Source organism: Amborella trichopoda, chromosome 1 (assembly GCF_054954075.1).
Source record: "Amborella trichopoda isolate Santa Cruz 75 chromosome 1, AtrichopodaSantaCruz75HAP2 v2.0, whole genome shotgun sequence".
Lineage (NCBI taxonomy): Eukaryota > Viridiplantae > Streptophyta > Magnoliopsida > Amborellales > Amborellaceae > Amborella > Amborella trichopoda.
Window position 1 is genome coordinate 51876153 of NC_142336.1, and position 24899 is coordinate 51901051.

General features: G+C 35.8%; 2 protein-coding genes across 2 annotated transcripts; one reads left to right on the forward strand and one right to left on the reverse strand.

The window, feature by feature from the left end:
- Positions 1-2018: 2018 nt before the first annotated feature.
- Positions 2019-4579, forward strand: LOC105420707 (uncharacterized; the record flags this gene model as incomplete). Its single annotated transcript, XM_020667486.2, has 4 exons — positions 2019-2141; positions 2418-2484; positions 3046-3093; positions 4219-4579. Coding segments are annotated over 4 exons (447 nt in total), but the record flags the coding sequence as incomplete, so codon positions are not given.
- Positions 4580-5305: 726 nt separating this feature from the next.
- Positions 5306-6212, reverse strand: LOC18434902 (dihydroneopterin aldolase 2). The gene is made up of 2 exons (XM_006844963.4): positions 5797-6212; positions 5306-5635 (listed from the first exon to the last, which is right to left on the reverse strand). The coding sequence occupies exons 1-2, from the start codon at positions 5991-5993 to the stop codon at positions 5443-5445; spliced, it is 390 nt and encodes a 129-aa protein (XP_006845026.1). The 5' UTR covers positions 5994-6212; the 3' UTR covers positions 5306-5442.
- Positions 6213-24899: the final 18687 nt, after the last annotated feature.

The following is a 24899-nucleotide window of genomic DNA, read 5'->3' on the forward strand; positions in this document are numbered from 1 at the left end:
ACAATAAAGAACGCCACATGGAAATCATATAGAGATCATCACTTGGACTTGCCAAATGCCAATAATGTCGCTTCGACCATAAATTAATACCAACTAAACTTAAACAAATTGTTCCATCCTCCAAGTATTCACATAAACCACATAAAAGGTATTCACCAAAAAAAAAAACACCAAAATGCAATATCAAGGTGCCAAATCACTGAAAGCAATTCATAAACCACAAAAAGGAAACTAGCCAAATAAATCAAAGCTATCACTGATTCAGTAATGCAATATTCAGCTAATCTTAAGCCCATAGAACTACACAGATGATTAAAAAACGGAAGATAAAAAAGAAAATCTTAAGAAACACTAAAATGCAATATCAATGTACGACATCACTGAAAGCAATTCATATACCACAAAAAAAGAAAACTAGCTAAATAAATCAAAGCTAACACTGATTCAGTAATGCAATATTTTGCTAATCTTAATCCCATAGAACTACACAAATGATTAAAAAACAGAAGATAAAAAAAAAAATCTCAAGAAAACTCACAATAAAATGAGAACTAGAGATAGATAGAAGAAGAAAGAAAAAGGGAGTATAAGGCATTAACAGGAGAAGCCATTACCCTAAGCCCCAAAATGAAAAACACAACCTCTCTTCACTCCACGAGAATAGAGCGACAAATTACTTTTTTTTTGGTTTGGGATGAAATAAATCCCTTTTATGGCTAATCCATCTCTAATCAAAACTATTTGCATCGGGATGGCCAACTAAAAAATTCCCCAAAACCATCCATTGTTATGAACTTCAACTCTCCCATTAATAGACCTGAAACAGTGGTGATAACCCTTTCCCTTGTCAGGTGGATATGGAGAGCGGCACTTTTTTTGTGTTTGAGTAATTTAGTGGGGATGTCACCATGACATCTCCTTGGAGTCTGTTGACATTGAGATGTATTATGGCTTACATTAATAATAACTACACTGTTAACATTCAAAAAGAAATTAAACATACAGATATGTAAATTGTTATATGGATGTGCATCTATAATTAGTCTGATCAGATATATGTTTCATTTTCAGAATTATCTGATCTTGATGTATTAGCTAATGGGCTTTAAGTCTGCATGACTTTAATTAATGAGATTCATTTTGGGACTTTCTCATACAATTATAATCTCTACATAATTTGGGAGAATCTTCTTTGAAGCAGGTCACAATAGTCTCACAAAGCAAGGAGAAATCTAGATAAAATAGCTTTAGCCATTCCTATGGATTTCCCACTTGTGAATCTTAAGCCAAACAAGTGGAACATGTGACTCTTTCATACTAACTGGTAATTAGAAATTGGCTTTTTTTTGTATGCCAAAGGGAGGACCAATGATCTAAATGTTGAATTTGGACTCAACTTAGTTTATCCATTTGTTTATGGGATTTATTTGGCTCAGAACATCTGATAATCTTGAGATATGATTTTGGGCTTTATATGATGACTATAGCTTTATTATTTGGCTTGTGCTTTGGTGGAGGAATGAATGTATCATCCTTTTGAACTTGAAAGAGCCACATACTTAACCTTAATTTTTTTTATTAAATAATAAATTTTTTTTATTAAGTAACCTATCATGTGATTGAACAAATGATGTTTACATCATTGGCATTCAGTTAGATGAAAGATCATGACAAATAGACTTGAGGTGAAACTTAAGGCCCTTGCTAAGGTCTCCTTCATTTCATCACGTGGATAGAAATGATAGAATATGTAATCCATGGATAATGAAAATAGTTATCCTGCAATTGAAAGAACGTCCTCTCAACTATATCATAGCATTTAAATAACGAGCTTTCATTGTCAGATTCTTCTTTCCTGAATTTTTAAATGCAGGCAGAAACCATTGCATTTTTGTTAGTGTAAACCTTTGCTTTTACATCATCCCTTTCCTTTTCCTCTCCTGCTGTATCCAGTTCTTCTATGGTGTATTTTGTTTCCTGTTTTGCCTGTATTCTGTGTTTAACTGATAATTTAAATCACGGTTCCTCAGAGTCCTAAGAAGGTCAATTTGGTGGCTGCTTTAGTACGTGGAATGCGTGTTGAGGATGCACTATTGCAATTGCAAGCAACAGTGAAGAGAGCTGCAAAGACATTCTACCAGGTATTATGAAATTTACACTGAACAATGGCATACATAAGTGAGAGACTGAGAGATGTGGTGGCCATGAAGGCTTCTCACTCCTTAATGTGAAGATGGCTAGCATAAATGACCAGGAATGACTCATATGCAATGCCTTTTCTCTAGTCCTTGATTTCTCAAACGGTAAAGTCGGATGGAAGAGCCATCCTGTAATGCCAGATGGTCTATACCATTTTCAGCTTCTTTTTCTTCCCTATTTTGTAATCCTGGATTAACATTGTGTTCTTGTTGATGCAGGTTATACACTCTGCCCGTGCCAATGCAACTCACAACCATGGACTCGATCCAGACAGGCTTCTTGTTGGTATGCTTTGCGAAACACGGTTTTTGCAATTGCTACTACACTATTTCTTGGGTTTTGATGGAAAATAGACACGAGCATGTCGTGGAAATGACCTTTCGGTTTCTTAGAAATGATTAGCTCGGCACCTCTGTAGAGTTACCTGAACGTCACAGCATATCGATAAGGCTTGCACATCTTCTTGAACTTTCTCAAATATTAAGAGAAACATGTGGGAGTTTTCAGGATGGACAACTGTGCCATTATGGAACTGAAACCATTACAAATGTCACCCCACAGTTTTTCTCCTCTTCATCTTAAAGCTTTGAAGGTCTTCCCTGTTACATAAAAACAAAACCACAGGGAAAAAGAAATCCAAAGTTGGTTTAAACTTGCACCAATTGTGTTATTGTACAAGGGCGAAATGGTCTAATATGACACAAAAAATCTCATCATTTTTATCATATTCTATAGCATGAAGCCCGCATTTCATAGAATCGGCGTTTCAATTCCTGTTTTCTCCCATGTTTTAGTTTCATATTTTCGATATTTAAATGTTACTAATCTCTCTCTCTCTGATGGCAGCTGAAGCATTTGTGGGGAAGGGGTTCTTTAAGAAGAGGATATCTTACCAAATCAGATAAAGAAATTGCCCTATTGAGTCTAATAAAGCAGATGAAGAAATTGCCCAAAGCAGTTGATCGCCCTCGTGCAGTACCCAAACCTGTTGATCTATGAAGGTATCCCACGGATTGCTTGAGTTGTTAGCCCTTGAAGCACTTAGCCTCCCTTTCCTGATAGAACTGCTACTTGTGCTTGCTTACTGGACCAGCTTGCTAGCTTATAGGGGCCTATGCCTAGCTGACTTTTCCCGACGGAACTGCTCTCGCTTGGGCTTCTATTCAGTTCACCCCTTTGCTACCGCTACCTTACATAAGGTCAAATTCTCTACTTGAATGAACGGGTACTGGCACTAGAAAGAGAAAACGATCTAAAAGGCTAAAAAGCGATTGTTGGTACTTTTTATGACTCGAAGTGCTATCCCATCAAACGAAGGATGAGGGACTGAGGAAAGCGCGGTAGAGTTGAATAGGAGCCTCGGTGTCCAGACAGATAGATAGGCCCAAGGATAGTTGAAATAGAAGGTCATCCTTCACTTCAGACTTTCGGGACTTCATGACAGTAAGGTTTGCTCTTTATCACAATCACTAAAGGGGCGGACAAAGAACTTCCCACCAAGCAGGTAATGCCTCCATATGCGCAGACAATGCACCACCGCACTCTTTCTCATGGACATAATATCACTGCCTCACTGAGTTTCCGTCTTTTTTCGGCCGCGTCTTTTCAAATTGAAATAAGCTGAGGACATCATATTACAGTGTGAGTTTTATCGTGAAACCCAATGGAATGAGACTACTTGGGGAAATCTCCAGACAACTAAAGCTAATTACAACAAGTTGTTGCTTCAAGAAGAGATTTTTCTCAAACAGAAGGCCAGAACCAAATGGGTTAAAGGAGGGTGAACTCCAATTTTTTCCATGCCACAATTGCAGCTAAGCGCCACTACAAGAAAATTGGGAAAATTTCGCTGGTCTTCAGATATGAGTCGAATTAAGAATGATCCTGAGACTTATTTCCAGAATAGACTATCATCTGAAGGGACCAACTCTAATGACAATATTCTGGATTGTATCCCAGTAATCCTGAATGATGATGATAATAATCGTTTGAAAGCTGTGCCTGATTTGGAGAAAAGTAAGGCAAGAGGGAAGAGTGGGATAAAAGTAAGGCCTGAGTGCAGGCTTACAGTGGTTTTGAGAGAGCTGAGCCCTGAAGAGGAGACTGAGGTAGCCAGGCTGAGAGTCAGCAAATTCAAGAAGCTCACCAAACGTGAGCGTCAGCTCATGCCTCACCAGCTCATCGAGGTCACCCCAAAATGGCATCGCAAACCTAAAACCATGGCCTAAGGTCCCAAATGATGCATATTGCTCTTGTAAACTTCTTACCTCTGGTGGTTTTTTTGTTTTCCTTGTTCCTTCTGTTCATTAGAGGAAAAGATGATGTATTAATTGGGGTTTTTGCAGAGGATTTATACATGATTTGAGATTTTAGCAGCGTCTGATTGATGTACATGTTTTGATTAAACATAAGGTTGAGGCTGAGGCCCTAAACGCACAAACTAAGGCGCACCTCAAAAATTAACTAGAAGAAGTTTTGATGCTGAAAGACCCTCAAATCTTATCATCTTAATCTTGAGATGCACGGATGTAAAATAAATAAATTCAAGTCTTGAAAATAAATTTTCAGGTCACTATAAAGGTTTTTAGTACTGAAACGACATCTTTTGACAAAGGTGGGCCTTGTTTTGATTGTTTAAGGTGTCAAACTTATACAAACCACACCCTTTGATTAGTAGTGGGGGCTCTATGCTTTCTTGCTCTTCTATGGCTTGCACCCGTTTTTGTTTTATTGGAGGAAGAGAGCAGAAACTCTTGACATGGATCTTTTGAAGAGAGAGAGAGTACATGAGTCAACAAAAGGTACAACTAAACCTTTATAATTCTCTCCCTCTCTCTCCATGAGAACAAAAGGTGCAATTAGACCTCTTATATACTTTGCTACCTTTGCTGCTCTCTCTCAGAGATGCACACCCGCAAGAATGAATTTACAGGTTACTGATTAAGTGCAATTCATGCTTCTCCCATGCAACTATTTATAGAAAGCTCATGCTCTTTGCTGTTCCGGACGGATAGTTTATTTTCGGAGTAAAACATTTCCCACAAAACAATGACCTAAACCTCCCAATTATTCCAACTTCAACAATTAAGAGCATCAAGACTAGATAAAAAACCACGAATTTCACTTTAAAATTTCGGTTTTGAGCCTAGATTAAGTGTTGCAAAATACAGTAACAAAGACGAATAACTCGGTTTATATTTCATAAAATACAATAGAGACAATTGCTTTGACAAAAATGACAAACTACTTGGGCCTGTTTCTGTAAATCTCGACTCCCAAATAATCGATGGTGCCTTGAACAGCTACATGAAGCTTCCCTAATTTCACACGAAGTGCAGTTATCGGAGGGTAGGCTGTTAATATACTGCAAGCAATAGTGTTAGCAACTGACTCCAACAGGTTGTGGGATGGCCCTTCCACAACCCCCTTCACCAATCTGCAGAGAGAGAGAGATGGCAAACCTGTGACCAACAACTTCATAAAAATGACAAAAAGAAATTGACTTGTAAGGAGCATGTGTTTAGTGCTTCAACAATGACAGACATTGCTCGTCTCTGCAAGAGTATGTGTGTGTGAGAGAGAGAGATAGCAATTCACCTGTAAATTTCAAAGTAACTGACAGTGTCGTTCAGATTATCGGTCTCACCGGCCTTTTTCAGATCTAACCAGGCATCTATATCCACCAAGAATTTCTGACCCAACTTTTTCTCTGCCTCATGCACCCCATGATAACCATGGAACTTCAATCCCCTCATGATAAGCTTGTCTCCCTTTGATATCTCCCCATCATCCATCTACAAACCACCTCAATATTTTTTGGAGGACCCGTTAAAAGGAGGAAGATAATCCAATCCATGCTTTATGCACCATTATGTTTATCAATAAGCAATTCAAATTACAATAATCCATCTTCTCCACCAAAAATATAAAAAACAAAAATGTACAATTTACAGCTGAATAAAGTGCGCACTATGAGTATTACAAACCAATGGTTTAAAAAACGGATCGGTGCCCTGAATTAGGCACTCAAAAACCCATTCGGATCAGGAATCGACCGAATCGGTCAGATTTGGCTATAAAAAAATCCAAACAAATAATAAAAAATCATTATAAATGTTGTTTTTTAGGAATCCAATATGAAAATGAGGTACTACACTAATAACTTTCATGTTTTTGCATCAATATACGAATATTGAGATGTTCTTTCCCTGTATGAACTACTATTAAGCATTAAATTTACATCACATAAAAGGAGAAGCATAGAATTATCATGGATGAAGTATATAATCATACATGGACTACAATAAAACTTACAATTCGTAAAATATGACCTAATACCAAAATGAAAGATAAGGTTGTCAAAGTTCATTGATAAATTAGCAACCATACAATTTCATCATCTATGATTATTAAAGCAGTGACATAACCATAATGAAATCAATAGCAAAAATTCACCTATCCAAGCAAGAGTTCAGCCAAAACACAACCAGTTGACCAGATGTCAATCGCCGAGGTATACTCAGTGGCTCTAAATATCTGTTTCGGAGCACTATAATATCTAGAACAAATATATGATATATTTGGCTCCCCCTTCACCTGTCAATCAAAATATATAAATCATCAAAACTAGAAACATAAGTTTTTGAAGTTATATGGAAATTTGATTTTGCAGGAAGCAAAACCCACCAAAACTTTTACACTTCCTAAGTCACAGAGCTTGAACTGGTGTGCATGAGGGTTGACCAGTAAACAAGAACATCACTAAGCGAGACAAGGAAACTATGATAAAGTGGAAAGGTAAAAATACCAACATTGCAAAAATAAATGAATAAATCAATAATAAAAATGAAATAATAACAAACTCCTATAGATTATACACATGTGCAATTCAAACAGTTTTACTTGACAAGTAAAGGATTTCTTTTAAAAACAAAAAAACTATGTGCATGGAAATGATCAAGTAAAATTAATTTCTCGACATTCTTCATTAGGTTCTTCGACATTTAGAATATTAAAATTCTCATGCAAGTATATCTACCACATAGAACAAAAAAGAGATAAACACAAAATACAGATAAATACTAATAATGCCTGTGTATACAAGTTTGTTACTACCAGTAAGGCAGTTTGTGAATACAAGGACTCCTAATAGCAAAAAGAACTAGGATAAAAGCCATTCTGAAAAAAAATTCGTAAAATTAAAATTTTTTTATCAAATCAATGGAGAAAAGGGGGAAGAACACGAGCTCCAAAAAAAAAAGCTCAAAATTAAAATATAAAACAACAAATCACCGTACTTGATTTTGATAAAAGTTCGTTGTACCATGATCATTCAGCAAAAAAAACATATCAAATTGATGAAGAACAGCCACAGAAATCGAGTTTTGGCAGAAAACCCTAATCCGCTAAAAAAAAACCCAAATTTCAATAAAAAAATTCACAAGCCACCATTTTTTTGGGTTCAATCCAACTCCAATCGATGTTTTATGGACCTAAAAAGGGGAAGAACGAGAGCTAAAAAAAATTATCGGAAATTTAAAACACAAAACAACAAATCATCATACCTGATTTGAATGAAAGCTTGTACTACCACGATCATTCAGCAAAAAAAAAACAGATCAAATTGACGAAGAACAACCTCAAAATTCGATTTTTGGCGAAAAACCCAAATCTGCTTAAAAATCCTAAAATTTCAGTTAATAATCTCACGAAAATTGGTTTTTTTGGGTTTCATCCAAGCCCATAGATGTTTTATAGACTTAGTAACTTATTCCCCTCCATTATTGAGCAAAAAAAGATGGATTTTTACAGTTTTTTGGTGTAAAAAAAGCTCGATTTCTATGAAAAGGCTGTAAACTCAAGGGCTTTAGCGAGTCACCGTGTTCACCCGGCATGTCAGTGTAGCAAATTTGAAAGAATCGCCGATTCCCTCTAAAATCGCTCGGTTCCACGTTTTATGTTAGAATTGGCACGGGATCACCAATTTCTAGGCTGATCAGCCGATTCCCTGCCGACTCGCCGAGATTTCAATCCCTGTTAGAAACTAATGATGCCTTTGTTAAATTATGGAAAAGCAAAAGCAACTGAGTCGCCCCTCCAATAGTTAATGGTGTCCCTCCTACCCTCACCTACCCTCTCCTACAAAATGACATTGAGGGAAGAATTCTCATGTTAGATGAGATTTTTCTTTCAAGTAACTTATAAATGAGATAAAGTCAACTACATTACTGCTACATATCTACAACCAAGAGTAAAGGATAAACCAACATTTTTTGGACTCGGCTAAGGCAACTCGGACTCGGTCGAGTTGCTCGATCGTGCTATGTATCGAGCTTTTATATATGTAATGTATATGCAATTATAATCACATGCACTCTCATTGACTTATTGATTATTATGCATGTCTCTGCAATTGCCAAAGTAGTCTTAAGTCTACAGGTCCAAAGTAGTCATAAGCCTTCTGGCTTTGCTTCTAATCTGTAGGCATTCTGGTATGGGAAGAAGACTGAATTTCATAGTAGGCCGACCAACCAATAAGAGCGATAGCGAAGCCTACTTGAAGTTCAAGAAAAAGGCGAGCAGCCCTTATAGGAAACGGCCTACTTATAGCCAAATTCAATATTCAAAAGGCGCTACCAAACTACTGTCGTACTACTAAAATGAAAATAAACTAAAGAAAGTTCAAGTACCAAAACCGGTCCATGAGACCGCCTTCAACACAAAAGGCGAACAGCCCCCCTGAGTCAAAGGGGGAGCTTCTACACCTCTCTCCAAGAGATACGATTTGGTATCTGAATCGGTTGAAGGAGAGTGAAGAGGCAGCTAGGCTACTCTCCCAGCCCACGGGGAACCCTCTTCCAGCAGGTGCATGGAATGCCCCACAATCAGAATCAAACAGGATGGGCCAAGGGGAGGTTCGGGGAGAAACTTGAGTTGGATTTGCGACAAAGCAAAGCGTCCAGAAGTGGCTTGTGCTGTCATTTCAGATTCCCGACTGATTTCGGTACTAGTGAAATTCAATAGGGTGAATCACCTAGATCTTGAATCAACTAGTAGATCTTCAACACAGGGATTCATTCTCCAGATGAGTTGCGAGCTGGGGCACCCCGCGCGCGACCAATACCAATCCTACACACTCTTTTCTCCTATTGTTTGTCACTTCTTTCTTGGAAAGAACGAAGCGGATTTCCGACTGAGCGGGAGGAGAGCTGCAGTCGGTATTGGAAACGTCCCTAGTTCCTCGATATGAAAGAGCCATTCCAAGTAGTACAGATCCCGCTACTTGGAAAAAGGTGGATTAACTAACGAAGAGAAGGAAGAATTTACTTACATCACGGCTTAGGAGGACTATAATGAGGAGGACGACAGACCAATCTCGGATTCTTAATACTGAGAACCCGGCCGGCTGATGATCGGAAAGACTACCGATCGAGAGTAAGTCGGGCGGGCGTCCGCAAGAAAAGACTTTGTTTACAAACCTTTCTTTCCTCCCCATTCAATCCATTTTTCTTCTTTCTTTCTTTTTTTTTTTCCTCCCATCCCCCATTCCAGTTTCAGAGAAACAGTTAGGTCAGGTTCCCCCACTTCTTCTTCATCGGCCCTCAAAGTGAGAGAGATAGTCCGTTCATCAGTTCACGTGCTGGCTGGCATCGGTTGCTCCCTCTGCTTCTGGTTTCGTGGGATCAATTCGATAAACGGATGAAACAACCACCTCTGCGCTATACCTGGCTCTGGTGCTTGTATCATGGGGGACACTTGAACTAAGTAAATGGCAAAGACCAAACTTCTTATCGAAGATACCTCCCCGATCTCATGGAACAACTTGAATTGAGTGATCTAGGTTCAGAGCTTGGTAATCGGAATCCGTCGAGATCGAGATCGTCCGATTCCACGTTTTAGGCTAGAATTGGCACGAGATCACCGATTCTTAGATTGATCAGCCGATTCCCTGCCGACTCGTCGAGATTTCAATCCCTGTTTGCCTTTGTTAAATTATGGAAAAGCAAAAGCAGCTGAGTCGCCCCTCCAATAGTTAATGGTGTCCCTCCTACCCTCACCTACCCTCTCCTACAAAATGACATTGAGGGAAGAATTCTCATGTTAGATGAGATTTTTCTTTCAAGTAACTTATAAATGAGATAACGTCAACTACATTACTGCTACATATCTACAACCAAGAATAAAGGACAAACCAACATTATTTGGACTCGGCCAAGGCAACTCGGACTCAGCCGAGTTGCTCGGCCTCATCTAATGGGTGAGGCCGAGTGCTATGTACAGAGCTTTTATATATATAATGTATACGCAATTATAATCACATGCAATATCATTGACTTATTGGTTATTATGCATGTCTCTACAATTGCCAAAGTAGTCTTAAGTCTACGGGTCCAAAGTAGTTTTAAGCCTTCAGGCTTTGCTTCTAGTCTGTAGGCATTCTGGTATAGGAGGAAGACTGAATTTCATATTAGGCCGACCAACCAATAGGAGCTATAACGAAGCCTACTTGAAGTTCTAGAAAAAGGCGAGCAGCCCTTATAGCAAACGGCCTACTTATAGCCAAATTCAATATTCAAAAAGCGCTACCGAACTACTGTCGTGCTACTAAAATGAAAATAAACTAAAGAAAGTTCAAGTACCAAAACCGGTCCATGAGACCGCCTTCAACACAAAAGGCGAACAGCCCCCCTAAGTCAAAGGGGGAGCTTCTGCACCTCTCTCCAAGAGATACGACTTAGTATCTGAATCGGCTGAAGGAGAGTGAAGAGTCGGCCAGGCCGCTCTCCCAGCCCATGGGGAACCCTCTTCCAGCAGGTGTATGGAATGCCCCACAATCAGAATCAAACAGGATGGGCAAGGGGAGGTTCGGGGCGAAACTTAAGTTGGATCTGCAGCAAAGCAGAACCTCCAGAGGCGCCTTGTTCCGTCATTTCAGATTCCCGACTGATTTCGACACTAGTGAAATTCAATAGGGTGAATCACCTAGATCTTGAATCAAATAGTAGATCATCAACACAGGGATTCATTCTCCGGATGAGTTGCGAGCTGGGGCAGCCCGCGCACGACCAATATTAATCCTACACACTCCTTTCTCCTATTGTTTGTCACTTATTTCTTGGAAAGAACGAAGCAGATTTCCGGACTGAGCGGGAGGAGAGCTGCAGTCAGTATTGGAAACGTCCCTAGTTCCTCGATATGAAAGAGCCATTCCAAGTAGTACAGATCCCACTACTTGGAAAAAGGTGGATTAACTAACGAAGCGAATGAATAATTTACTTATATCACGGCTTAGGAGGACTATAATGAGGAGGACGATAGACCAAATCTCGAATTCTCAATACTGAGAACCCGGCCGGCTGGTGATCGGAAAGACTACCGATCGAGAGTAAGTCGGGCGGGCATCCGCAGGGAAAAACTTTGTTTACAAACCTTTCTTTCCTCCCCATTCAATCCATTTTTCTTCTTTCTTTCTTTTTTTTTTTTACAGTTAGGTCAGGTTCCCCGCTTCTTCTTCATTGGCACTCAAAGTGAGAGAGATAGTCCGTTCATAAGTTCACGTGCTGGCTAGCATCGGCTGCTCCCTCTGCTTCTGGTTTCATGGGATCAATTCGATAAAGGGATGAAACAACCACCTCTGCGCAATACTTGGCTCTGGTGCTTGTATCACGGGGGACACTTGAACTGAGTCAATGGCGAAGACCAAACTTCTTATCGAAGATACCTCCCCGATCTCGTGGAATAGCCTGAATTGAGTGATCGAGGTTCAGAGCTTGGTAATCGGAATCCGTCGAGATCGAGATCTTGATCTGATACTCTCGACCTTTTCATTAAGAAAGGCCTAGCCACTACTCTCCCACCCCCAAAAAAAAAGAAAGAGGAGGTTTCTTTCGGTGCACCATCATCGATTGAAGCAACATTCGAGTAGGCATGCCAGGAGCAGTTGACAGTTGTTGACCCTGAACTAATCAATGGCCTTGAACCGATGGATCCTGTGGAGTATTGATGTTGCATGAACCATATAAAGAACTCTACAATAGAAAAGGTTCTTTTTAGTAAATATCACCAACCCTTCATTAAATCATTTGACTCGGAAATTCGCATTGGGTAGGTGCATCATTCAATCGGTACTCGATCTGCCTAACAACAGGTTATGGGAAAGCTAGTTGAAAAAATACTTCTTATCGCGAAAACAAAAGAGAACTTTCACTTTCAATGCAAGCCCATCCCACCTGCCTGATACTGGTATAGGAAAGAGTGATAAATGAGTGAAAGAGAAGTCTACGGGTCCAATCCCGCCAGTAGAAGATCTAATTTTTTATTAAAAAACAATACATTTTTACTTTACTAAAAAAATAAAAAAGAAAGCCTTGTCTTATTTGGATCAAAATAACATGATGATGATGATGATATATATATATATATATATATATATATATATATATATATATATATATATATATATATATATATATATATATATATATATATATATATATATATATATATATATATATATATATATATATATATATATATATATATATATATATATATATATATATATATATATATATATATACTTTATTGGGTGTGGTTTCCATAAGGTTGCAACCTTAAAAATAAATCTGTAAATGGTGGGAAATAGGGATCATACCTAAGTGAATTGTTGGCCAAAGGCTCAATAGGCACTTTGAGTTGAAGAAATGACTATAATAGGCCCACTGTTTTTAGGAAAACCTCGCTAAGTTCCCAAGGTCTATAGAAACTTCAAACCCAAAAGATTTTAAGTTTTCAAATAAAAGAACCTCCTTTTCTATTTCAAGCCACAGCCATAGAGATAACATTCAAAACAGTCCCATGAAAAGATGTTTCTTTTAAGAATTTTAGCCAATATTTTATCCTTTAAGAATTTTAGCAAACATTTTATCCTCCTGATCATTATTTTATTTAGCCAAACTAAATAATTTTAGCAAACATTTTATCCTCCTGAACATTATTTTACTTGGCCAAACTATCATTTTTCTCTAAATGCTCTGTTTGGTTAGTGATAAATCTTAAAACCCCACATCAACAATTGTAAACTAGACTGCAAGTTAGGACAACAATAAATTCAGAAAACCACAAAACTCAAATTAAAAAGGTGAAATTTTGGACATTGAGAAAACAATAAATTTTGTTAATTACCCATGTAACCCTTGGAAACACAGAACTAGGCATTCAATTGTCCTCCCACTCAACCAACACATTAACCCCGCGATCCCCTCCTCTCTCTAAACCTCCCTCACCCACCTCTCTCTCTCTAAACCTCCATCATCCATCTTTTCTCTCTCTTTCTCTTTATCTCTCTACCTTCTGAAAGGGAGAAAAAGAGACCATACTCTTCAATCAATAACCATCAAATTGCTTTGCAGCTAACCATTCAGAACTTCGGTATCTCTTAGGTCCAGTCTCATATCGCTTGGTGGTCCTCTCTCTGATTTGGTGGTCCAACGAATTATCGTGATCCTCTCTCTCATTTGGTGGTCCAGCATATTGTGCAGGGTGTCAGTAAGAGCGAGAAATTGCCCGCTAAAACCACTAGTGCGCTTGTAAACGGATGAAAAATAAGGGAAAGGGAAGGACGCTTTTTTTTTTTTTCGGTTCGTTGCTTGGGCCACTATAATAAGTACATTACCAAATGGGATTGCATATAATGAAACCATTTACCTTTGGTACAGAGAGGTCACAATTGATTACAACCATCCGATGTGAAATCTGATAGCTTGGGTGTGTCACAAAGTTCGAAAAAATTTCTTTTGAACTTTGAGGTTGGTCAATGAAAAAAATGCAGCCACCCAATTTCATATCCATTGGTCAAGATTAATTGTGACCACCTTGTACTAAAGGTATATGGTCTCATTATATACTTTCTCTCACCAAATTATATAAGGTGCCTAAGGGTTATTCAGGTGGGGTCGTAGTACCCCATATCCTATTCATCGCGTTGTGGTTTTCATTCTCACTAACACCACTCTATTAATATCTTCAAAAAATTAATTTTTTAATTATTTTAAAAAATAAACATTGACCTATCTTCCCCACTTATTATCTAAAAAAGAGAAGAATGTATTGAGAAAGGTCATTTCGACACTAAAAAACCCTTAAATTAGTCACCTCAACCTTGAGATATATGAAAATAAAGAAATATTAAAGTCATTGAAATGCTGCATCTTCTAATGTATTATTTGGACAGTCTATTTTTTAAATTTTTAAGTACTTATTATTCGATCTACATCATTTTTTGAGCTTTAGATTTTACAAATAGAGCTAACATAAGGTTTTCATGCCACTGCAAAGCTTCCTGGTATCAAAACATATTTCAACATAGTTTTAAAGTGCGCCTTACTTCGACATTATAAGGTTGACAACTTATACAAACCTCACCCAAAAATAGTTCTTGAAAACCTATATGTTGGCCTCAAACAATTGGACTATTTTGTTCAATTTTAAGGTGTCGATTTTTTTCTATATATATTGATAGCCCTATTTAATTTTCTCTTTGGTCATTTTAACAAGGGCTATCAATATATATAGAAAAAAATCAACACCTTAAAATTGAACAAAATAGTCCAATTTTTGGGGGCCAACATATAGGTGTTCAAGGACCATTTTTTGGGTGAGGTTTGTATAAGCTGTCAACCTTATAATGTTTGCATTAAAACTATGTTCAAATATGTTTTGATACCAGAAGGTTTTTCCAATAGGACACGATGGTTACTTGTCCTCCTAGCTGTACAAATTCTAAGATTAGTGTACACCACGGACCATTACTTTGCTTGGTTTAGGATGAAGATATTGCCACTGTTGAAATCCATATCTTATAAGGGCATGAACATAAACAAAGATTGGCATTGAGGTGCATGAACAAAATCATTTCCCTAAATTCTAAGTATACATCCAATAACAAAGCTATCACAGACACTTCATTTGAAATAGTATGGCTCCACACACTTATTTAAGGATCTTGGCATTTGATTAACGACACTTGCACTTCTCTTTTGTGACAAACCCTAGTTCCTTCTATGCTGATGAGCATCACTAGTGATTGGCATGGGTTAGTGATTGACAATCTCTCCCTTTTCCGCTAGGCAATTTTTGTGGAGAGGGGCTAGAATTATGTATTTGAATAATTACCCATTATGAACATTGCTATAATTTGCATGTTCTTTATTCTTGGTTGTAGATATGTAGCAGTAATGTGGTGACTTTATCTCATTTATAAGTTGCCTGAAAGAGAAATCTCATCTTTCTCCATATCCACCATCAAATAAGTCATGTGCAAAACTTCATCAGAGGTTATACTTGCCATCATAATGGGACTCAATAGTCAGCACAAGCCTACTTACTAACTGCAAACATTCAAAGAAAACATATCCACCAAGCGCATCTACCATCTCTCCAAGCGGGTGGGATGATTAAACCAGTAGCATGCCTCCTTTAACAGGTCATGCAGGAGCATCATATATTCAATCATAATAACAAAAAAGTAATGTTTGCTTCTTCCAATAGTAGAGAAGTAATGTCACCTATTCTTGAAGGGTACACAACTTCACCCAAAAAATCTACTAGGCTCAAAGCAAGAACTATCTCCTACAAGAACCAACTAGTGATATTGGCAGAAGAGCCCTCAATGAATAACTGACCCAATGAAGAATCTTGCACCCGTCAGTAGGGCTTTGAGTTGCCTATCCAATTGGATCGAAGATAACTTTAAGAATACTTACCAAAATGATTGCCTATCCCTAGGGTGTGAATCCCTAGTAAGAAAGCAGACGAGGGCAAGGTTGTCATCCAACAAGTGATAGGTTGAAACCACCTCATCATGCGATCTTTCAAACAAAAGATGATCCTAGAATCATTAACCAAATTAAACCACTTCATTATGCCTCGAAATGCTTTTGTCATAATTGAAGAAATAATGTCATCATGGGTCATCTCTGAAAACCAAAAGGGTGATCAAAACGTGACAATAAAGAACGCCACATGGAAATCATATAGAGATCATCACTTGGACTTGCCAAATGCCAATAATGTTTCTTCTACCATAAATTAATACCAGCTGAATTTAAACAAATTGTTCCATCCTTCAAGTATTCACATAAACCACAGAAAAGGTATTCACCAAAAAAGAAACACCAAAATGCAATATCAAGGTGCCACATCACTGAAAGCAATTCATAAACCACAAAAAGGAAACTAGCCAAATAAATCCAAGCTATCACTGATTCAGGAATGCAATATTCAACTAATCTTAAGCCCATAGAACTACACAGATGATTAAAAAACAGAAGATAAAAAAGAAAATCTTAAGAAACACTAAAATGCAATATCAAGGTACGACATCACTGAAAGCAATTCATAAACCACAAAAAAAGAAAACTAGCCAAATAAATCAAAGCTAATACTGATTCAGTAATGCAATATTTCGCTAATCTTAAGCCCATAGAACTACACAAATGATCAAAAAACAGAAGATAAAAAAAAATATCTCAAGAAAACTACAGAACAAATGTAAAACCTGCACAATAAAATGAAAATTAGAGATAGATAGAAGAAGAAAGAAAAAGGGTCTATAAGGCATTAACAGGAGAGGCCAACCCTAAGCCCCAAAATGAAAAACATAACCTCTCTTCACTCCATGAGAATAGAGCGACAAATTACTAAGCACATAGATAATCCAACACAATACTGTGTTCTTCGATGAGGAAGACATCACAAATCATCAGACAATAAATCCCCAATAAGAGTGTCATAAAGATACATATAAAATAACAAGAAATCCCCAAAAATAATCTTAACTAAAATGCCTCAAATCTCATTATTTCTCCAAAACCAGCCCAAAATCACATTGGCAAAAACACATCCATTAATAAACATATCTCGAAAATAAGGGGAAAAAATATAAATATTGAAGAACCAACAAAATCCTAGCAAAAGAAATAGGTCCACAGAAAAAAATAAAACCATACCTGGAGCTTTGATGTTAATGGCTGATAGGAGGTGAATGATAATATAGCTCCTGATTCCAACAGCAATATAGCTCGACCTACTGATTCCACCAATATAACATCATTAATGATGTTATAACATCATTAATGATGTTATAACACCATTAATGATGTTAACGATGTTATAACACCATTAATGATGTTAATGATGTTATAACACCATTAATGATGTTATATAAGACCAAAATAACACCATTAATGATGTTATAACACCATTAATGATGTTATAATACCAATATAACACCATTAATGGTGTTATAACACCAATATAACATCATTAATGATGTTATATATTGGTGTTATAACACCATTAATGATGCTATAACACCATTAATGCTGTTATAACACCATTAATAGTGTTATAACACCAATATAACACAATTAATGATGTTATCACACAATTAATGATGTTATAACACCATTAATGATGTTATAACATCATTAATGATTTTATAACACCATTAATGTTATAACACCATTACTGATGTTATAACACCAATATAACACCATTAATGATGTTATAACACCAATATAACACCATTAATGATGTTATAACACCAATATAACACCATTAATGATGTTATAACACCATTAATGATGTTAATGGCGAAAAAACCCAGGAACAATATAGTTCTACCTACTGATTCCACCAACAATAGATTTTTCGAGCTCTTGGTAAAAATCTCTATGAAAAATGGCGGAGAGAGGGCTCTCTGCGTACTGTTTCTCAGTGGTGGAGGGCTCTGCAAACAAACAGAGACGAGGAATAAAATACAGTAAAAATGGAGCAACGGGCAAAGTGGTATGTGAGTAACACAGCAACTGACAAAAAATCAAATAAAAGTAATACACGTATTTTGGGGGTAAATCTTTATTCTGGTTTTGAGTCCTTATGGAGGTGGGGTAAATCTTTATTCTGGTTTTAAGTCCTTTTGGAGACATGGGAAAAATCGTTTTAAACAGATTGCTCCGTGGACAACAAATACTTTCACATATTTACAAACGGATTTTAATGAACCATGGGCCACTATCGTTTGTCATTTAAAAAACTTTAGCTTAAAATCTTAACAAACAAATAAATCGGCAAAGTTATAATTTTTAGCTTTTGATACTTACAAACACATAAATCAACAAAATTCTTTTACTGAACCATGCTTTGGGTGCGGTGGATACATTACCCAGTACATGTTTGTTGGAAGGAAGGCTTAGATATTCTCTTGAAAGTTCTTCAATGACTAATTACTGGATAAATTTAGTTTTGGGAGTTCAATGGGCTTCATCATCATCTAGCATTTTCTAAATAATTTGGAATCGGCTAACTGGTGAAATTTTTTCCATAGAGTCATTCTGCCTTCTCAACCCCTCTCCCTTCAAGCAAAAGGATGGAGAGGGTACATTTTTTGTTAAGCTAGTTGGGGTTTGTGTGGGTATTAGTATAGAAATTTATCAAAGTAGTCATGAGAGATGTATTATTTAATCATCGTCAAAGGCTTTTCGCAACTAATTGGGTCCATTATTCTGCTTTAGTACAGGTTCTATTCTCATTGAGATCATGAGTCCCCATATCTTTTCTCATTACTTCCAACCACGTCTTTTTTGGTTGCTTTTTTGAGCATTCCACTTAAACCAACTTGCACCTCTTAATAGTGGTCATATTGGGTCTGCGTTGCATATGCCCAACTTCCCTAAATCTACCTTTTCTTATCTTATCGCCTATTGGAGTCACACATTAGTTCTCCTGAATGCATTCATTTTGAATTTTATTCTTTATTGTCTTGCCACTCATCCATCTCAATGTCATCATCTCAGTTACACTCATCTTATAGGTATGTTATTTTTTGGCCACCCAACATTTCGCCCTATAAAGCGACACTGGTCTCGTGGCTATCATATAGAACTTCCCCTTTGGTTTCATTGATATGCAACAATCACATAAAACACTGGTTGCACATCTCCATTTCGCTCACCGAACACTAATTCTACATGCGACATCTTCCAATATATTGAAAATGTGCTCTTTTTTTATATTTCTTGGTCTTCAATCTTAACTACTTCTTCATATCTACCCATTAGAAATAAATTGTGACTTAAAATGACATCCATTAACCAACAAATAGTGAGCAACTATGGGTGAAGGTGGCAAGCAATGGTCTACAAGAGGTAGTAAGGTACAAAATGCCCCAAATAAATTATGTAAAAATTCCCTAAATAAATCAAGTAATATCCACAAGGGTGTTAAGATTTAATGGAGGGGAAGTAAATGGGCTATCTCAAATTTCATATCTCTACAAAACTATGAACTTATGATAACCATATCATGTAGAGGTCATATAAATCCAATAATTTTAGAAGTCTATTTCAATATTTAAAATTTTAAAAAGCATGATCCAGATTCTAATGGAAAGATTTGGTATAATACAAAATTGAATTACAAATTGACTATTAATATAAGGGAATGTCCATAAAGAGATCATTTATCTTTTGTACATGGAGGTTATAATTATTCTCAGTTATTAGATGTCAAATTGGATGGTTTGGGTGAGTCACAAAATCAAAGAAATTTTTTTTGGCACTTTGCATCTATTCAATGATACTATTACAGCTACCCATTTTGAAATTTAAATGACAAGAATGATTGTGACCTCAATATACAAAAGATAAATAGTCTTTTAACTGACAATCCCTTGATATAAAACCGGTTCCATAAGATTCAAGATTAGATGGATTGCTGGAAAAAAAGAGAGAGGAGCAAATGGGTTACAACGAGTTTAGAAAGGTAAAAAGGTATTCAAAGTGCAAGAGACATGCAGAAGATATAGCTTAGTCAAAAGATGTGTAGAAGATATACCCAATAGGGGACTGGGAGAGGTGAATCATTGAAGATATCAAACTCACCGCACTTTTGGCAAATTATATCCTCGTGCAAGCGCGCGAGGGCAAAGGTAATCACAAATGCTAATACTTAGAAAATAAAAAAGAAAATTAGTCAAAATCCTTTACAAAATCATCAGGGTCAAAACATCTCAATATCAATATTTTACGCATCAAGGAGTTTATTTATTAATTATTATTTCACTCAGATACCTCATCGAAAATTATTAATACAAAAATATCCAAATTACCCATATTCAAGGTTGGAAACTTGCAAACCTTGAACACATAAAAGCATTTCAGCACCATGACTCACCGTAGAGGCCCCACCAAAATAGGAGTGCGCCTAATTGTTCAAGATGAGTTAGATTACTGATATTCAAAGTTCCCAACCCACATTCAGGGACTCAATTGAGGCGATTGAGCCTCCGTTGAATTACTTGAATATAAAAAACTTGAGGTAATATAAAAAACAAAAAAAATTATAAAAATTATAAAATCAGTGTAAAAATAATTTATATGTAATTTTAATATTTTTTATAATGATTTGTGAGTGCTTATTGTCATATGCCCTTTTTTTCATTTTTTTTGGATGTTTATAAAATGCCTCCAGCTATAAATTGATTTCTTTAAATCCATACTATATTTTCTTCCATATTATTTGGAATTTAAAAGTTGTTTTTAGTTTTACTTAGATTTTTATTAATTTTGCTTTATTTCTAACAGTTGTTCTATTTTTCCATTTTTGGGTGTTTTTTACCTTTATAAACTGTTCGGTTGAATTGTATTGGACTAGGCCAAGTTACTTGGTTCAGGCAAGGCCCTAAGTCCCGAGCCCAAACCGTGATCATAAGTATTATTCCCAACACTAAACACGAGCAATTAAGACATTCTGAATACATTTTTTTGGATATCAAAAAGATATGGTTGAAAGTAATAAAAAAGGATATGGAGACTTATGGCCTCAATGAATGCATGGCCTTTGATAGAGCATAATGGTGGACCGACCCCAAATAATTGAGAAAAGATGTCGATGATAATGACGACCACTTTACTGATTTTACAAGGACCCCTTAATTCTATTTCCCGAAGATAAATATCAAATGTTATGATTCAACTTAACAAAGTGATGCCATACATGGAATCAAATTAGCGTTCTTTGCTTGGGATAATCAAAGGGAACTTACCTAAATTGCTTTTAAATAATATTGTGTGTGAGTGCTACCTTGTTTACATTGTAAAAGCCAAAAAAAAAAAAGAAAATTACGTAAATATTAATTTTATTTTTTGTTATTACGAAAATATCTAATACTTTTTGTTATTATTTATATGTCCGTTTTTGAACTTCATAACAAGTTTTTTAAAAAATACAAAACTACCCATTTTTGGCATTTGAAAAACTGCTTTTTGAACAACCGAATTTGTCATCTCCATTTTTGTCGGATGACAAACTACCCTAAATATTTTTTTAACATTTAAGAGGGTCTCCTCTTGCTCATCTCCATCTTTGTCGAAGCTTCTCGACAAGATTCTTTCTCCGTTCTCAGAAACAAGTGCAAAACAAGTTCGGTCTTTTTTAAAAAAAGTGTCATAAAGTTAAAGAAAGGATATAACTCAAACTTAAAGGTATTTTTGTAATAATGATAAATATAACAAATATATATATATATATATATATATGTAATTTTCCAAATAAAAAAAAACAAACAAACTAGTTATGGTCCAATAGTAGCATTACTTGAATTTGGGGTCCCATCCTTTAATATCAAGGATTTATTTAAGTACCATAACTATCCTACTAACATCCTATGTATTAAGGGAAAGGTTTCTATACTTGTTCTACATCATAGAAGATATATGCTTCCCCTACCATCCAGCCGTCCAATTTTGATCAAGAGAGCCACTCACCGTTTGATCTTAGATCAGACAGCTCAAAGTATTATATTATTAGTTTTTTTTATACAAATTGTATGAATATGAAATTTTGTACGCCCCATCTTCTCATTGGGCTACACCTATAAAAAAATATTAAAAATAATTTTTCGATAAAAAATAATGACCAAAATACCCCTTGAAACTTTTAGGGGTATTTTGGTCACATTTTATTTTATTGGAAATTCTTTTTTTTATATTTTTCGCTGGTGAGAGTTTAATAGAGGATTGGACGTACAAAATTTTGTGTCAACATCGTTTATAGAAAAAAAATTAAAAATATAATATTGTAGAGATGTGACATTGTAATTGAGGCAATCTTAACTCTCCATTCAGAATGGACGGTTGGATAAGAGAAGTATATAAGTTTTATGTTGGAGAGGGCTTGCCATGTATTAAATGAATGGTGGATATGGCATATGGATGTTGTTAACCTAACCAATATAAATTCAAAGGATTTATTGGTGAAATGAGATAAGACTATATTGCGCAACTCGTGTGTAATATGTTAACCTACCATAGGTTGGAGAAGAGTCATAGTTCTACTCTTAGATTGTGTTTGGAGGTCATCATTTATGGATAGAAAAAAGTTTAGGAAACAATTTACTTGTAGAAATAAGGTTGCATTAATCTATACTATCTATTTTATTCTATATGAACGGTGTAGATTTAATATCGTCTTAAAAAAAATATCACTTTTTATACTATTATCTATACTGTCAAACTAGAATAAACGGTAAAAAATACCCAACATTACTTCTACAAAGGGCACTCTGGATTAGAATAAAACCCACTCATTAATAAGAGGTGTACATGTTTGACGCGCCACCATTTATATGCACCTTCTCTGGGAGTCAAATCTATCATATTAGCAAATCATGCACGGTAGCATATCTAACCCCATTAGGTACAAGACTAACTGGGCAATTATCATATGAGTATTTTAAATAATGGTTGTTTAGAGCTAACAACCCCTCAAAATACAAAGTTTTAAGTTAAAAGGGGTTTATATATCAAAAGAATCATTATTTTTTTATTAAAAAATTATTTAAATATGTAAATTTACTATTAAACAATGACAAATTTGAAATTTTCACAAAAATACGATGACATTTTGAAATTTAATGTAATCAAACTTTATTTGCAAAGTGCCTTTGTCTTTTAGTTAAAAATCACCCTTCATAGAGATGACAAAAATACATTTTATCCTGTAATAATATTTATAAATTTGCCCCATAAAAGTAATTTTTTTAAAAAAATAGACAACAAAATTAATAAATTTATCATTCACAACTCTCTATATCTTAAACCCTTCTAAATTGAAGAGTTGTGAAGTTTAGAATACCCCTATATATATATATATATATAATCCTCATATGCACCTACTTTCATGGTCATGAGAGTTGGAGCAGTCGAGCAACAAGTGAGACCCCACACTAGCAAAGACTTCATATGATAGACTATTATGCGCAACTCGTGTGTAATATGTTACCCATAAGTTGGAGAAGAGCTATAGTTCTACTCTTAGATTGTGTTTGGCGGTTATGATTTCTAAATAGGAAAAAGTTTACATAAAGATACAATTTTATTTGTAGAAATAAGATTGCATTAATTTATACCGTCTATTTTATTCTATATGAACGGTGTAAATTTAATATCGTCTGAAAAAAATATCACTTTTTATACTACTATCTATACTATCAAACTAAAATAAACTGTAAAAAATACCCCAACCGTACTTCTACAAAAGGCAACCTTCTGGATTAGAATAAAACTCACTCATTAATAAGAGGCGTACTTGTTTGACGCGCCACCATTTATATGCACCTTGTTTAGGAGTCAAATCTATCTTATTAGCAAATCATGCACGGTAGCATATCTAACTCCATTAGGTAAAAGACCAACCAGGGAATTATCATATGAGTATTTTAAATAAAAAGGAAATAATATTTAGTTTTTAAACACTTAGATTTAACTGTTTAAAAATGGGGCTGTCTCCATTTGCTATCTTTTTCATGCACATATAGTAAGTGATTTTTTTTGTTGGTCGACAGTTTAGAAGGTTGCATGCCAAAATTTAGAGTCCTAAGGTGCGGTTTGTGTAAGGCCAAGGCTCTAAACAATCATACCAAAGCGCACCTTCAACAGGGTTATTTTCAAAATTAATAGATGGGTTATTTCTAAATAACCATAGACCTACATTTACTGGATATAAAAGGTTAAAATAAGGTCTAAGCTTTATGGAAAAAAAAAAAAAGGTTCAAAAATCGATTATCGCGACTTTGACCGTTATGGTTGTGAAAAAAAAATAGGATTTTAAAACCTAAAAAAAATTTAAATTGTAACACATCATCTATACTGTCTATTTTATAGTGTTCACATATTTGCAAGATCACACCATTTTATGATCTCCAAATTTTACAATCGGCGGTGGAAATAGCTTTTAAATCATTCTTAGGGATTTCCCATGCCCAAAGTGTTTTTCAAATATATGTTTTGAGGTAAAATTTCTCTTTTTCATGAGGCCAAGGTCTTATACACATTTTCTACAAATTGACACAATAGTTGGGTCATGATCACCATCAGTTCGGAGTTGGACGGTGATGGGTGAGAGTAATGACAAAGTTGAACCAATGACAAATTTGGTGGGGCCTACTCACATTTATCGCCATGGATGGTGTCACCCCTTTTGACCAAGTTTTTGTTTTTGTTTTTGTTTTTTTTCTTGGTAATTAAGTGTAGAAGCCGGACCCCTACATGTTTTCTATTCAAATAGTTTAAGAGTTAGTTTTTTTTAAAGATATTAGTGAGGTGGTGTCAATGGGGATGGAAACCATAACAAGGTGATTA

Excerpts from the sequence above, each read along its gene's own strand:
- LOC18434902 (XM_006844963.4), bottom strand. The coding sequence starts at position 5,993 with ATGGATGATGGGGAGATATCAAAGGGAGACAAGCTTATCATGAGGGGA. Across the intron at positions 5,636-5,796 it reads AGTTACTTTGAAATTTACAG|ATTGGTGAAGGGGGTTGTGG; the intron begins GTGAATTGCTAT and ends CTCTCTCTGCAG.